The 15,910-nt window shown below is 41.0% G+C and overlaps 3 protein-coding genes and 1 long non-coding RNA gene across 4 annotated transcripts; 1 reads left to right on the top strand and 3 right to left on the bottom strand.

The window, feature by feature from the left end:
* The first annotated feature begins 3,159 nt into the window (after positions 1–3,159).
* Positions 3,160–14,768, top strand: LOC138929687 (uncharacterized). Its single transcript, XR_011445928.1, has 2 exons — positions 3,160–3,337; positions 14,468–14,768. It is a non-coding gene; the product is annotated as an uncharacterized lncRNA (long non-coding RNA).
* LOC108086121 (zonadhesin-like) lies at positions 3,491–5,935 on the bottom strand. The gene is made up of 4 exons (XM_017182969.3): positions 5,666–5,935; positions 5,071–5,608; positions 4,112–4,935; positions 3,491–4,043 (listed from the first exon to the last, which is right to left on the bottom strand). The coding sequence occupies exons 1-4, from the start codon at positions 5,889–5,891 to the stop codon at positions 3,652–3,654; spliced, it is 1,980 nt and encodes a 659-aa protein (XP_017038458.1). The 5' UTR covers positions 5,892–5,935; the 3' UTR covers positions 3,491–3,651.
* On the bottom strand, positions 6,377–8,067 carry LOC108086048 (uncharacterized). Its single transcript, XM_017182867.3, has 3 exons — positions 7,792–8,067; positions 7,184–7,721; positions 6,377–7,067 (listed from the first exon to the last, which is right to left on the bottom strand). Exons 1-3 carry the CDS (start codon positions 8,018–8,020, stop codon positions 6,416–6,418), a joined length of 1,419 nt encoding a protein of 472 aa, XP_017038356.1. The 5' UTR covers positions 8,021–8,067; the 3' UTR covers positions 6,377–6,415.
* On the bottom strand, positions 8,281–9,696 carry Sr-CIII (Scavenger receptor class C, type III). Its single transcript, XM_017182971.3, has 3 exons — positions 9,449–9,696; positions 8,813–9,344; positions 8,281–8,746 (listed from the first exon to the last, which is right to left on the bottom strand). Exons 1-3 carry the CDS (start codon positions 9,663–9,665, stop codon positions 8,425–8,427), a joined length of 1,071 nt encoding a protein of 356 aa, XP_017038460.1. The 5' UTR covers positions 9,666–9,696; the 3' UTR covers positions 8,281–8,424.
* Positions 14,769–15,910: the final 1,142 nt, after the last annotated feature.

Below are 15,910 nucleotides of genomic sequence, written 5' to 3'. Positions count from 1 at the left end.
AATGCAGGGATATTTTTTTTGTTGTATATTGCGAGGAAAATTGAAGAATGATTTAATACTCTTTTGAGAGGAGAGTAGCCTGAAAATGCTAAGATTAATAAGGATTTTATTAAATAAATAAATTAATTAAAAGAACTTTTTAATGAGACTTTTTGCTTTAAGCAAAAGGTTTTAAAAACTTTAATATATACTTAAAATGTTAAAATTAATTATTTTTTTAATAGTTTTCTTATAAAATCCAATCACAATCTTTTTAAGTTTATTTTCCCATTTCCCCGAACATATTTCTTATTTTCCGAGTGGCAATCCCACTAAAAAGTGTTAAATGGAAAACAATAATAATGCAGTTGCTGTCGCTGTCGTTGTCGCTTTTCCCCAGTCACTTAACCTCCCACCCACCCACAATTTCCACTGTCGGACAAGCCCATTAAGGGAAAAACGAAAAACGAGGCCGAGGCGGTGGTGCGGATTTTCCACCTTACCACCAAATATGCGGCGACAACAATAAATTAATGCGATTTATTGCCGCGATAAGAACGGGACAGCCGGTAACAGGCCTAGGGACCTGGGAAATAATACCCAGGGTGTCGAGGGTGCGTCCCCTTTTTTTTTCCACAGTACCACAGAAGCTCTGGGGCAACGTGTGTGGGCTTGCCCGGAATGCGATAGATAAGCCGGCGCCACCCGGAAAAACCCTCCCATCATTACTACACCCGCCTCCTCTTTGGGTGGCATGCAAAAATTTGTCCCCATGAAAATTTACGATGCATTGCAGCCTAAAAACAAAAAACAAAAAAATTACACAACCCAAAACCCGCCCAAAAGTACGAACCCATCTTTAACCCATCCAAGTCCGCAGATAAGCCGACTTACTTACCATTTAATTAGGGCCTCAATGGGCATTAGGGCCAGAAATGCGGCAAAAGCAACTCGAGGCACGCCTCCTGTCTGGCCCATCATCAAAATGCTTTTTTAATTAAAACCCAAAGAAGGGCGAGAAAAAAAAACAAACAGGGAAAACGGGAGAATTTTCCGCAGCCAAATGATGTGTGAGAAGTCGATAGAGAACGACGACGACGGCGACGGCGTTAAATCACAATGGCAAACAGGAAGAAATTTTTGGGAGGCTCAGAAAATTCAGGAAGCAGCAGCAGGGAAGAGGGGGAATCCCAAAAAACCGACAAGGGTGAACCATGTTTTTCGGTGGAGCGGGGTAAGCAGGAATGCAAAGCGAGGCTGGAAAATCTTGTGTGAAAATTTGTTGAGCGTGCAAACTCGCTTTTCTCGGTCTGGGAGATGTCTGGTCCAGGGGCAATAATTGCATGAAATGCCCAGAAAAATATATTTCTGCTGAGAGCCGCACAAATCGTTCTTAAACGGAAAGAAAAATTATAGTAAATTGTCTTAAGAATTGTTTTTGTTAATTAAGGATGCAAATTTGTATTAGAAACTAGATAACTAATTATATTTGTGTGCCAAAATGTTTATAACTTCTATAAATTATTTACTTCAAGTTAAAATTAAACTTTTAACAATTTACATATTTTATTTAATATTTTATATATTTTTTTAAAATTATTATTTACTTTTAAAAATAGTTTTTCTTGTTACAAACGTTTCATAAATACTTTTCTTTCTTTTAAAAATAATATATAATAATATTACCATATTAAGTAGACCATTTTTTTCAGTGCATGGCAGAGGCAGTGCGGTAGCTGGTTACTGGTAACTGGTCCCGTGCCAGACGCTAAGCTGCCACTAAATCACAACCGAAAGCCGCTGTTAAAACACGAGTCTGCCCCCGGAAAACTCGGGGAAACTCGGTTGGTGGTTGCTTTGGCTTTGGCTTGGGCTTCGGCTTGGGTTTTGTCTATTGGTCCCCCTGTTCTTGGTGAGTTTTTATTTTTTTTTCGGTGGTTGCAACAGCCGCTGGCAGGACACGTGCAACACCCGGGATACCAAGGCGAGGGTTAGGGTTTTTTTTTTGGTCTGGGGAACTGACTGACTGACAGCCGCATCAGCATCTGCAGGAGGGAAATTAGAGGAAAAGGAGCCAAGAAGCCCGAGGCCAATCCTCCGAGTAACTGACACTCCCCACAAGATTTGATTAGAGGTAGCGGGGATCGGGGAAGGAGAGCGCGAGCCGTCGCCCTTTTCGATGCTCGTTAAATGCGCCCAAAAGTGATTCAATCCCGGGGGTTAACTTTATTCGATGGCAGACCCTCTTTGCTTTCCCACCTGTGCCCAGCGTTGAGAAAGAACATTTTTTCCCTTTTCATAAACATAATATAACCTAATTTGATTGGGTTATTCATAGTTATTCAAGGAGGGTTTTCTGCGGAACCTTCTTGAGTTGTTTATCTATGTCTTGAAACGATTAAAAATTAAAAGGGGAAATTCGAATTCAAAATTGATAAACTTTGAACTATAATATAATCAGATAATATTTTTTCAATACTTGGTTATTAAGGCTTGTAATTGCATTCATACTAATATTATAAATATTTAATATCCATAGATATCACATCATTTTATACAATTATAATACAGCTATTATATGTTCAATAAGCATAACAAAATACTCATTTTCGGTTATTTAATTCGCAGTTTTCACGATCATTTAACAGTCACAATGTTGCGCAAGTGTTCTACGTTTCTCCGCGTTTTTCTGATTATTTCTCTGATCGGTTAAGTAAGTTTTTATGCCTTAATTCCTAAAGCTGTTACCCATCAATCCCTTTCTTACCCAACATATTCTCCGACTATGAGTTCACAAACATTAAGTGCACTTGTTTTGATGAATCCTTCTGCTCCTTTGAATACTGCCTCTTGAAGTCTGTGAATCGAACCTATAAATATGGATCCTTGAAAGTGACATTGCATCAGGGGCCCGCCGATAAAATCAAAGAATGCTATAAATTCTTGATGAAATAATATATTTTAACTTATTTGAATTTCAATCGCAGGCTAATTTTGCCATTTATAAAAGACTCAATGGTTATAAGCCATATCTGTATAATGTCACAGTTGATGCTTGCAAATTTATAGATCATCCTAGTTCATCACCAGTGATGGCATATATTTTACAATTTTTTTTTCACAGTTTTCCGATATAAATCATTCTTGTCCCTTTGACGTAAGTAGATCGAAGTAGCTTTAAATTGAATGTATTTTCCAGAATGTTATAGTTAACAAAGTATCCATTGCGCATATGAACAAACAACTGACAAAGGTCTTGCCATTTCCGAAGGGCGAATACGGATTTTGCTCTAAGTGGTATATCTATGGGGAGATGAGGGCCAGCGTTAATGTTTATGGAAGTCTAACATAGCTTGAGGTTTGATTATTTAATCATTTCCAAAAATCACTGCAATTGAAATTGGAATTATATATAATTATACTTTAATTGCGTGGCAGAAAAAATTGCTGCTATTACAAATATAATTATATAAATTTATAAATTTCACTGATTTGTTATTTTAAATACCAGTAAAGTTTAAAATTTTTATTTTCTCAAATCTATTATATGGTAGTTTTTCTCGCACAAATCGGTTACAATTTTTCCTATACAATAGGCATATACAACGTTGATAAGGGACTCCTTCTGTGTGTCCCCTATTCGAGAGGTTTGTTTAGGGACCCGAAGCGCCCTTATAGATCTGACACATTCCGTATGTCCACGCCCATTTCCTCAAATCTCGTGCCGTCCGTTTCAAAGTAATCCCCATCCTCGTTATCGGTATCGCACAATGGCTGATCTAGGCTGTTCCTACGATTCCGGGAAAATCTGCCCGGCTTCCTAAGCCCGGCAATTGCTCTCTTGAAGCTAACCGCCTTCTCGTTTCTACGGTTTTCATCAGCCAGTGGAATTAACCATCGATGGGTGACATTGCCAAGGACCACCACCAGTACAACGGCGATGAGCAGGTATAGCACTATCAAGGCCGGATTGGGTGAACTTCCGTGAACGGGCATATGTCCAGCAATATCGTCGGGATCCACTTTCCAAGTAATGCGTTTCTTCATGAGCTCATTGATGCTGACTGTAGGATGTAATTAATTGTTTTTTTTGTATTGTATTATGAAATATTGATAATATTAATATTCTTACTTGTAATAGGTTTGTTGTCGGTTGTAATAATGTGTTCCTTTGCTGGTGTACTTGCTGTTATTGTTGTAACCACTTTTTTAGTTGTTAGTGACTTTGGTGTAGCTGTTGTTGTGTTCACTGGCATTTTTTTCGTTGTTTTTATTGTGGGCTTAGGAGTTGTTGAAGTAGTTGTTGTTGGTTTAGTGGTTATAACAATTGGCTTTCGTGTGGTAGTAGGAGTTGTGGTAGGCTTTGGTGTAGTTGTAGTTGTTGTTGTTGTTGTAGTTGTAGTTGTTGGAATAGTTGTTGGAATAGTGGTTGGTATAGTGGTGGGCTTAGTAGTTGGTTTAGTGGTTGGTTTAGTGGTTGGTATAGTAGTTGGTATAGTTGTTAGTTTAGTGGTTGCAGGTGTTGGTGAAGTTACGTCATAATCACTGGGTGATGTATAAATCCCCTTCACACACTCCTCGACATAGTCCAAGCAACAATTGTCGAAGATCGTGCAGTCATCATCACAGCCACAGCCCAAGGCTATTCCTTTTTTGGTGAACACAATTATCGCTTCCGGGCTTATCGCTTGACCGCACCGACCGGTGCAGTTCATCATGGAGAAAACCAGATCCGGCTCGGTAGCGTCTGTTGTCTCCGTCGTTGTGGTGAACTCTCCCACTCCACAATCCTTGCCAGTCATCAGCTTAACGTCGTCGATGGCAATATCGCCGAATCGGGATCGGGCATCCGTGGCCGTGAAGATCACCTGGAAGTCTTCCTGCATCTCGTCGATGGTGATCGTGTGCTCCAGCCACTCGGCTCCCTGGGTGCCGGTCATCTCAAATTTGCTGGAACTGAAAACGAGAATGTGTAAAGTTTTATTCACTTAATCAGGGAAAACTTAGAAACGTTTCTTCAAGCTGCAAGTTAAACGTTAATATTCATGGAGTGTTCTTATCGCAGGGCACATCCGCTGCCGAGAGACTCACTTGGCCCTGAATCGGTTCCACATGGTAGCCATCGGCATCGAGACTGGCTTCACGGACACCACCAGGCTGTCTACTCCTTCGCCGTACATAAAGTAGTGGAAGCGGAAGCAGCAGGCGGTCTTCAGGCTCAAGGCCCTGGGATAGATCGGCGAGATCAGGTGGTAGCTTCCAAAGGCACCACTCTGCGTCTCCATGCGCATGTAGTGGCCGCCGGAGTGGTTCCGGAAAGTGTGATCGTGCTGGGGTCCAGTCTTCGTCGAATGAAAATCGACCACCGTGCTGATTCGCTTCCAGGGACGCCGGAATGTCGTCTCCGTGTCCCAGCCGCACTGATCCTCGCTCTCAAAATCGCAGGAGTGATCCTGGGTATGGTTGCTCCTGAGGCAAGAGCCCAGCTGCGTGTTCCACTGCTCTCCATCGCAGTAGGCAGCACGACTGCCCACCAGGACATAGCCGTCGTTGCAAACGGTCACCGCCTTTGGACCAAGATTGAGCCTTATTCCGTTCCTCTGTGAATCCTGATCAGGACAACCACTTTCTGTGGAAAAAACATGAATATTATAGCTGAGATTACTATGGATATTCCTTCACTCACTGGCACAAAAAGGTCTCTCGCCCCTGAGGCGTCCATCCCGATCGCAGGTCGCAATCGAACTTCCCAGGAGCGTATAGCCGCGATTGCACCGGAAACGAACCACATTTCTACCGCGAAACATTATGAGGCCATGCTCCAGGACCAAACCCCTCTCACAGCGTCCATTTGTGGGATCTGCACCGTATATTAGGAGCAGGCCGAGACCGAGGACCCAGTGAACTTCCATTCCGTGGCAACGTGTGGATAACTCAAAAGCGGAAGAGTGACTGAGCTCGAGCACGGACTTATCAATAGAACCCAGCGCCGGCTTGGGCTTCTCTTTGAAGATACGACTTTTTCTCGATAATTCCCTGTCCGGGCTACTTGTTGTTTACAGCCGAGTGAGAGAAGAGAGATATGGTGACGAGTGGCTACGAGTGGGTTTCTAAGTACCAAGTTCTCGAGCGATTGCAAAATGCCGGGTGGCCTGGTCTCCGGATCCGCATAACTCTGAAGATAAGACCTTTGTCGCCGTTCATTCAGAATTCACTGTAGGTCAGATAAATGTATTGTATAATGCGAGAAAGCAAGCTGTAATTATAATGCAATAAGTGACAGCTGACCTTGAGATTTTATTATGCAAAATTGTGTAGAAGGCTTGATAAAACTATAAAGCTGAAATTTCGAAATGAATGCTCTCTAAACAAATATTAACTTATCACAATTTAGGAATTTTTTAATGCTCTTTATTAATTTTATTGGCTTATATTATTAAGCCCACATTATTATAACTGCCAAACTAATCAAAGGCAAATTAAAAGTATGCAACTTATTTATATTTATTGTGCCACTGTGCACATTAGGTTTGGGTAGGCAAGGATCCCTTACGTCAAAAGTTTCCTTACATTCTTCTGGAGTAGTTGTTTGTATATTTGGTTGAATAGTTGTTTGATCAGTTGTTGGTATAGTTGTTGGTATAGTCACAGTTGTAGGTGAAGTTTCACCATAATTATCGGACGATGTGTATATTCCCTTTACACACTCCTCGACATAGTCCAAGCAACAATTGTCGTGGATCGTGCAGTCATCATCACAGCCACATCCCAAGTCCAGTCCTTTTTTGGAGAACACAATAATCCTTTCCGGGCTTATCGCTTGGCCACACCGACCGGTGCAGTTCATCATGGAAAAAACCAGCTCCGCCTCGGTAGCGTCAGTTGTCTCCGTCGTTGTGGTGAACTCGCCCACTCCACAATCCTTGCCAGTCATCAGCTTAACGTCGTCGATGGCAATATCGCCGAATCGGGATCGGGCATCCGTGGCCGTGAAGATCACCTGGAAGTCCTCCTGCATCTCGTCGATGGTGATCGTGTGTTCCAGCCACTTGGTGCCCTGGGAGCCCGTCATTTTAAATTTGCTGGAGCTAAAGGCGAGAAGAGGTCAATTTTTATTTACTTATCTAGGGACATTTTTTTTAAAAGCTGCAAGAATAATATTTTGTGCTATTATTTAGTGCACATCCGCTGCTGAGAAACTCACTTGGTCCTGAACTGGTTCCACATGGTAGCCATCGGCATCGAGACTGGCTTTACGGACACCACCAGACTGTCGACTCCTTCGCCGTACATAAAGTAGTGGAAGCGGAAGCAACAGGCGGTCTTCAGGCTCAAGGCCCTGGGGTAGATCGGCGAGATCAGGTGGTAGCTTCCAAAGGCACCCCTTTGCGTCTCCATGCGCATGTAGTGGCCACCGGACTGGTTCCGAAAGGTGTGATCATGTTGGGGTCCAGTATTCGCCGAATGGAAGTCGGCCACCGTGCTGATTCGCTTCCAGGGACGTCGGAATGTCGTCTCCGTGTACCAGCCGCACTGATCCTCGGTCTCAAAATCGCAGGAGTGATCCTGGGTATGGTTACTTTTGATGCAAGTGCCCAGTTGCGTGTTCCATTGCTCTCCATCGCAGTAGGCAACCCGATTTCCCATCAGGACATAGCCTTCGTGGCAAAGGATCTGCGACCTTAATTCAAAATAGAACACAACTCCGTGTTCCTTTGTATCCTGCTCCGGGCAACCACTCTCTGTGGGAAAAAGAGGAAAATTATTACAAGAATTTTATAGCTGAGATTACAGTGGATATTCGCCACTCACTGGCACAATAGGGTCTCTGGCCCCTGAGGCGTCCATGAAGATCGCAGTTCGCAATGGAATTTCCTTGGAGCTTATATCCGCGATTACACCGGAAAGTAGCCATAATTGCATCCCTAAATACTGTGATTTCTCCATTCTCCAGGACCACACCGCTGCCACAAACTCCATCTATGGGATTGACCCTGTATATCAGGAGCAGCCCGAAACCTAGGACCCAGTGAAATTCCATTCCGTGGCTACATGTGGATAACTCTAAAGCGGAAATGCAACTGACTTATTCATTGAACCCAGTGCCGGCTTGAGCTTCCCTTTGAGGAAGCGTTTGTATTCCAATTAGACCCTGTACAAGCTTCTTATTTGGCACCGATTAAGAGAAACTTTTTGATTTTAAATTCTCGAATGTTCGCAAAATGGCGAAATGGCCTTTTCTCAGAATTCACTGTAGCTCAGAGACTTCTATTAAAAATTGCGAGAAAGCTATTTGTCATATGTTTTTGATAACTTGTTTATTTATTATTTGAAGCTGATATTACAAAATTTAATTCTATATAAACCTAAATATTTAATTATTACGATTTAAAAATGTATTATATATTTTACTGGTATTCTGCTGCGTAGAGGGGCTAACATTTTTTATTTATTAACATTTTTTAGCCCTGTAATTATAACTGCCAAACTAATTAAAGCTAAATTAAAATAATGACAGGTATTTGTGTTTTTCGTTCCACTATTCACAGTAGTTTTGGGTAGACAAGGATCTTTTACGACAAAAGCCTCCTTGCATTCCTCCTGCGTCTCCAGGAACTTGACATCATCGATGGCAATGTCTCCGAAACGGGACTGGGCATCCGTGACTGTGAAGATTATCTGGAAGTCTTCGTTCATCTCAGTGATAGGAATAGAGTGTTCATACCATTTGTTGCCCAGATTTCCGCACTTTTGGAATTGAGTGGAGCTGAAAATTAACGAGTATATATTTTATTAATATTTTGTTATTCTATATTTTTCGTTTTCTTCTTACTTTTTCTCAAACTTCTCCCACATCTCAGCCACAGCCATAGAGGCAGGTTTTATCGACACAAACAGACTTTCAACTCCTTCGCCGAACATGAAAAAGTGAAACTGAAAGCAGGTGGTATTTCCCAAGCTCAGATGCTGCGGATAAACTGGAGACTCAAAATGGTAACTGCCCGTAACTCCACTCTGGGTCTCCATACGGATAAAGTGCCCCTCGTTGTCATTCTGGAAGGTGTGATCCCGCTGGGGACCCGTCTTGATGGAATGAAAGCTGGACGATGTGCTAATGCGGCTCCAAGGTTGAGGTTTACTATGAGGAAAAGTCCAACCGCAGAGATCCTCCCGCTCAAAGTCACAGGAATAGTTTTGGGTTGCTTGGCAAGTTCCTAAACGGATTTGCCAGTCGTTGCCATCGCAATAAGTGTATTTATTGCCAAACAAAACGTAGTCTTTGTCGCAGTTGATCTCTGCCTTAAGGCCTTTCGGGTTTATTAGCTTTCCATTTTTCGGAGTCTCAAGTTCTTTACAGCCAGTTTCTGATGGAGAGGGATTAAAAGTTATATTTATTAAATATTTTGTTATTTGAAGCAGTATTTCTTGGCATTAAGGTATATATTATTTTATTTTTTTAACCACTCACTGGCACAAAATGGTCGCTCTCCTCTTAGTAAATCATTAATGCAGGTAATCTCTGATCTCCCTTGAATTTCATATCCTTGATCACAATCAAATATCCATCTATTCTTGGGAAAATTCCTGACAGAGCCATGTACCAGGTCTGTGGGTCTCTCACAAAACCCAAGGGCTTGGTGAATAGTATACGCAAATATCGCTGACACAGCGAACAAAAATTTCATTGCGACGACAACTACAAATCTCAAAAGTTAAACACAGACTGAGAGCTGTGACCAAACATATTTTATTGATAAGCTAAAGGCACTCTTAAGATATTCACGTTGGGTAAATGATTTCGTCACGTTGTAAATAATTTTATCATACTTATTTTTATCTTTAAGCTGAGTTTATTTATAATTATTTTATGAGAGAATGTTCTAGAGTCTTCCAGAATTTAAAGAGCTGCTGATTTGGGAAGATTTCCCCCTTTTTAAGGTATTTCCCTGACCCCCCAAACACCCAGATAAACCCCAGAGATCCCTGGACTTTGGCTTGCTCTCATCTTATACCCCCTAAATCAGAGTCATCTAGATATATATAGATATATCTCTGTCCACAAATCAAATGGTAATCCCAGTGATTGATAAAATCATCGTTTAGAGTTCATCCCCCGGAGTTACACCGCTAAGCTAAGGAGCTAAGGAGTGCAGCTGGGAAAGGCAGCGGGTGGCCATTCAAATGCAATTATGCGCATCTCCTGCCGGAATCGAGATGGCAGGGAGATGGAACTAAATGGTAGCAGCTTCTTCCTGTCGCCTGCCATCTGAAATTATTGCCATCTCCTGGCAAAATAATTGCAGGGACCGAGGGAAGAGTAGCGAAGAGACCTTCCTGCTATCTGCTTCACCATCGCAGCAGTGATTTATGTTTACTTCCGCTTAAGTCTCAAACAACTCGCAATCACGACTGCCCGATTTCTCCATTTCTCCCGCGTGCGCGTATTCCCTCCCTCTTTCGCCGTGTCGAGATAATCAGTCAATATTGACAACTACTTATTGGCACTTCCGCCGGCGGGGGTGGTGGGTGTTATTTTGAATGGGGTGTCCTTCGGGCGGGTGGAGGTTTACCAGATTCAGTTTGGGTCTGAAGGCCGGCCACGTGACCGGGGATCAGGAGCAGAGGCCACGTGTCCATCGACTGCAGCGGAAAGTGTAGCCAATTCCCAGTCTCCGTTTCTCCGTTTCTCAATTCTCCGCTTGCAATTCAAATTTCATTCATAATTACAATCAGTGAAGCAGTGAGTGGATTGGAGGGGGCAGGCAGCTCCAGAGAGGGTTGGAATTCAAGGGAGGTTTCGTGCCCATCAGAGTCGAGATGCTTCTTATCGAAGGGGAAGGGTATTTGCTACACAGGGAAAAATATAGTGAATATTAAATATATATTTAAATAAAAAAATAATCTTGGGATGGTAAAAAATCGTTATATTCCCTCTGCACCGATATATAAAATAGAAAAAAAAAATTAATAAAATATAAATATTTATAAATATATTCTTTTTGATACATCAGACTATTATATTAATATAATAATAACAATATTTTATCGATATATACAAGTTTCTGATATTTAAGAAATATTTCCCTTAAAAGATCTTATTTAAAAATAATTTCAAGACTGTTTAAATATTTATTTCTCACTGTGAACCTCTGTCTCAGATTATGTGTTCTAGCCAGCACTCCTCTCTTTTTTTCTCGCCGTGTTCCCCTTGGCTCTGCTCTGTGATGACTGTGCCCCGGCTGCTGCTTAAATATTTGCTCATTATTATTATTATTCTTTTATTTGTGGCTCTGCTCACTCGCTTGCTACTGTTGCCGGTGGTTTTGAAACTTCAATATTTGCGCTCAAATTACGCTCAGTCCAACCACCAAAAAATGCTGCCCAGTTGCCTGGCAATACCCATTTTTAGGGCAGGCTAGAAGCCAACTCGCATGGTGGAAATCACACTCCAAGGGGTACCAGTGAAAGTGGCCCAATATCGTTGGCCAGGATTAGCGGCAAATGAGCAGCTGTTGCCAGGGAAAGACCGCTTCCTACTCCACGGAACAGTTTCCATAAAAAGGTTGAAAGTTCTGGGAAAAAAAGGCCCTGGCATGGCAACGCAGATAATCAAATCAAATTGGTATATTTTTTGCTAGTTATTTTTGTGATATTAATAAAGCTGAGTAAGCTCCTAGCTCTTCAATAAAGCCAATTTAGGTAAAGAAACTCTTGAGATCGATCTATTAGTGCCTTAATCTTCAAGCAAATCATGTATTTAGGTAGGCAATAAATAAATTAATAAGACATTAGATTAAATTAAACCAAAACTTGACTTCCTGATCATCAGCTGTACTCCTCCTACACACTCCTCAGAGCCTCCTATGTTGCCTTTGCATATGCCAAAACCTAATTGGGTTTAGTGGGAACTTTCTGCCACCCCCTCAGTTTTCTCTGTGTGTGTGTGTAGGCGGATTTTTGCGCCAAAAACTGGCACACACGTTCGAGTTAACGCAATTAATGGAGGCGCCTCTACTTCTAAAAGATGGATGGATGGGAGGCCACGCCAAATGCCAACAGACAAAAGTTGGATTTCCCCAGGAGTTTGCCGGCAACTTCAAAGATTACGTCGATAATTAATAAAATTAAACACAAAAGCACTCAACACACACACACACACACACACACACACACCACCGCAGACAGAAGAGGATGCCTCCGGATTTGGCCAGGACTCCACCGGCATGGAGGCGCGACATGGAGGCTGAGCTTAGCGTCCGGCTTTTGGGGTTCGTGCAACATTAGGCCGCCGCAGGCGTGCCAAGTCGCTCTGTGGTCAGCTTCTGGTCGCATTAATTACAAACCAATGACCGCAGAGCACACACACACACACGCGCGTATATATATACACACACAAACACAGACCAAACCGAATGGGAAATGGTGCTGGGGCAGTGACCTGGAAGGAAGGGGGTTGCCAGGGGCGGCTAGGTACCCCCCAGAAGGATTTTCTAGGACTAGGAATGGGGTAATTTACTCTTAAGTGAAGGAATTAGGTATTGATTTGGGAAAGAAAAGCTGTTAAATATTATATAAAATATATAGGTATATTTATAAAATATAAAAATAAAAAGAAAACGTTTATTTCTAGGAAAATATTATTTATTTTAAGCTTCTTTTAAAAACAAGTTATACAATTTGTATTTAATCCTAAGGTAAATTTACTTAAGGAGTTCCTTGGCTTCCTTGTACTTCGAATTTCAAAGAAAATATATTGATATATCTATACTGTATCAATGTTTTACTCAAAAACCGATATATAAACGTATATCGCAAAATTAATATATCAATTTATGTATTGGATTTTGAGTTTGCTCATCTCAACTTTAATATATCGATTTTTATATCGGATTTTGAGACAAACATCGACATTATATCTACAAATATTTTATTATATATCATAAACCGTCTTTGTGCAAAGATCCTGTCCCCCTTTCTCCACCCCTGTTCCCCCCAAAATCTGAGGTTTCCCTAACTTATAGTATAAGAGGTGAAACTACTTATCGGCTCTCTTTAGTTTGTGGTAATTTATGAAACTCATTATGTCCGCGAGGCGTGCCTTCAACGGCAATTGAGGGATACGGATTTTGGTTTGCCGAGCCTCCGTTTCGACGCCGCCTGGCGATCACTTCAAAAACTTGCCATTTCTGATGGCAGTCCAAAAGTTTTCGCGTAATTTCATTTAAAGTCCTCGAAAGTTGTTAGTGCGCCCGCCAAGTTGCAATTGTTGCTGCTGCCGCGAGGGCATTAAGTTTTGTGGTTCAGCCTGTTACCAGGCAGTTCTCGCTCATTATCCTACTGATTTTTAGCACGAGTTTTCCTCGCTGCCCCCGTGAATTCCACGAATTTGCACCTACACATACATATAAATGTGGCATAAATCCAATTAGGCGGCACCGGCAGCGCTTTAATTGACGGCGGTTGCCGCCTCTACGTGCTGGATGAGCCTCCATTTGGATAGGGTTCCATGGGGTTGAGGGTTTAGGGGTAGAAGGGGTTCAGGGGTAGAGGGATTCCGGAGGTTATGAGAAAATCTCCCGGGCGAAGTAAATGAATTTCCATATGCCGCTTTTGTTTTGCCGCCACCGAGATATGAATGGATAAATGAGTGACTGCGGTTCGCTCCAGTGCGATGTGTTTTTAGATGTGGATGTGATGTGGACTTGGCTGTGGTTCGTTTCCCCTTTTGTGAGTTCCATATATGGGCTCCACATGAGTCGCAGCTGCCACTGCTCCTGTTCCTGTTCCTGTTCTGCGGCCTACATTTTGTCAACACAAAAAAACTGCAACCTAAGTGAACCGTTGAGAAAAAATTTGTCTAAATTCCAAAGCATAAAAGAGGTGACACGGAGGTAGTTTTAAAAACTTTAAACATTGGAAAGATAATTTTTTTTAGAAACCTAAACTAAGAGATATTAATTGAGGCTCCATAAAAGCTTAGTTAATAATATTTTAAATATTGAAAATATGTTTTCTTAATTAATTAATTAATTAATTAATTTGTCCAACAAACTATTCATAAAAATATGGATATATTCTACTTTAGGAATTCAAATATTTTCGGTTTTCTTAAAGGGTTTTTTGATTTTATTCAGCGAAGGAGTCATTTCCTACCCTGTAAACCATATATATTCTTGATCAGCATTAATAGGCGCTTCTTTTTAGACATGCCCGGAAGAAATCTATTTTTTGGCCATTTTCACAAAAATTGATAAGGGGTTACATCATTAAATTTTGCAAAAATGGCCCGACATTTGAATTTTTAAAAACATTAAATTTAGTAAGCAGATTTGTTAACCTAGGAAAAACTAGCATAGAACCGTTTTCCAAATTGAATTTGAGGCTTTTTTGGCTTAGTTACGATAACAAAACTGCTTACTCAGTTTTTCTTAAAAACTTATCTATAATTTAATTTAATTTTACATAGCTTCATTTCTTATATTTACAGCACTCCAATAGTGAAATCGAGAGCGTGCGCAGGGATCTGGGAAGCACAAGTTCATCAAGTTCATTGTAATTGTTGATTGATGATCACCTGATCGGCAGAGGTGAAGCTGGAGGAGCAAGCAGCTGGGATGACAGATCTCAACCCGATGGCAGTGGAGGACGGTGATCGGATCTTGGCTCCGGGCTACTTAAAACCCTGCAGCAGGCGTAAATAATTAAAATATTTATAAAAGCAATTTAAATATGTAAATGTAATTGTGGGAACACACAAAATATGAATCAATAAAAGATGGTGAAATCAATGTGCAACTTTTTTTGTGAAGGCGGCATTTATTTGGGATCGTTTGGGGAAAAATCTAATTATTTTGAAAGCAAAATCTAAATTTTTAAATTTGTTTTCTGAATTTTAAACATTTTTTTCTGATGTTTTACAATTCTTCTAAATTTTTAAAAAATTGTTCTAAACTTTTAAAATTTTTCTGAATTTTAAAATTTTTTTTTTCAGAATTTTTAACATTTTTTAGATTTTTTTTAATTATTTAAGAATTTTTTTAGAATTAAACAAATTTTTTTTAAACTTTTTAACTGCCAAATTTGAATTTGAATTTAACTGCCAAATTTGAATTTGAATTTAACGACGATCAGTTTCAGTGTGCCCAGGTGCAGTTGTAAAATAAATCCTAAATTTGGATTTAAAAGGTTTGAGTCTACGCTAACATGCGCCGGCTCCGAAATGGTTTGAAACTTGGACAAAATTTACAATATGGTCACACTGGCACGTTTTTCGTGGCCCAAAGTTTTTATAACAGTTTATAACAGTTTTCAGTTGCTTGCTGCTGGTTTCTGTTCGCCTGGTACCCCGATTTGGGAAACGGGCAATTTGCATGGAAATGTTCGGAATTTTGGATGGGCTGCTGTAGGGATGTTGTTGTAAAAAGGTTGTTGTTGCCATAAGCTGTTGCTGTCGGCAACAAATAGGCATAAATGCATAAAATGAAATATAACAGTTTTTACCAAATATTATTTTTGCCCAAACGTTTTTATAACAGTTTATACCAGTTTTCAGTTGCTTGCTGCTGGTTTCTGTTCGCCTGTTACCCCAATTTGGAATTTGAATGAAAAGTTTTGCTCACTTCCATCAGTGATGCTCACTTCCATCAGTGATGCTCACTTCCATCAGTGATGCTCACTTCCATCAGTGATGCTCACTTCCATCAGTGATGCTCACTTCCATCAGTGATGCTCACTTCCATCAGTGATGCTCACTTCCATCAGTGATGCTCACTTCCATCAGTGATGCTCACTTCCATCAGTGATGCTCACTTCCATCAGTGATGCTCACTTCCATCAGTGATGCTCACTTCCATCAGTGATGCTCACTTCCATCAGTGATGCTCACTTCCATCAGTGATGCTCATCTGCATCAGTGATGCTCATCTGCATC

Source organism: Drosophila kikkawai, chromosome 2L (assembly GCF_030179895.1).
Source record: "Drosophila kikkawai strain 14028-0561.14 chromosome 2L, DkikHiC1v2, whole genome shotgun sequence".
In the NCBI taxonomy this organism is placed as follows: Eukaryota; Metazoa; Arthropoda; class Insecta; order Diptera; family Drosophilidae; genus Drosophila; species Drosophila kikkawai.
The sequence above is the reverse complement of the archived record's forward strand: the minus strand, read 5'-3'. Positions and strand labels throughout refer to the sequence as shown.

Bases quoted from the DNA above. Each gene is read 5' to 3' on its own strand.
- Sr-CIII (XM_017182971.3), bottom strand. From the start codon at position 9,665: ATGAAATTTTTGTTCGCTGTGTCAGCGATATTTGCGTATACTATTCAC. The intron at 9,345-9,448 runs GTGAGTGGTTAA...CCTCTCCATCAG, and splicing joins AGAGCGACCATTTTGTGCCA to AAACTGGCTGTAAAGAACTT. The intron at 8,747-8,812 runs GTAAGAAGAAAA...GTTAATTTTCAG, and splicing joins TGGGAGAAGTTTGAGAAAAA to CTCCACTCAATTCCAAAAGT.
- LOC108086048 (XM_017182867.3), bottom strand. From the start codon at position 8,020: ATGGAATTTCACTGGGTCCTAGGTTTCGGGCTGCTCCTGATATACAGG. The intron at 7,722-7,791 runs GTGAGTGGCGAA...TTTTTCCCACAG, and splicing joins CCAGAGACCCTATTGTGCCA to AGAGTGGTTGCCCGGAGCAG. The intron at 7,068-7,183 runs GTGAGTTTCTCA...TCTCGCCTTTAG, and splicing joins TGGAACCAGTTCAGGACCAA to CTCCAGCAAATTTAAAATGA.
- LOC108086121 (XM_017182969.3), bottom strand. From the start codon at position 5,891: ATGGAAGTTCACTGGGTCCTCGGTCTCGGCCTGCTCCTAATATACGGT. The intron at 4,936-5,070 runs GTGAGTCTCTCG...TCTCGTTTTCAG, and splicing joins TGGAACCGATTCAGGGCCAA to TTCCAGCAAATTTGAGATGA. The intron at 4,044-4,111 runs GTAAGAATATTA...TACATCCTACAG, and splicing joins CGACAACAAACCTATTACAA to TCAGCATCAATGAGCTCATG.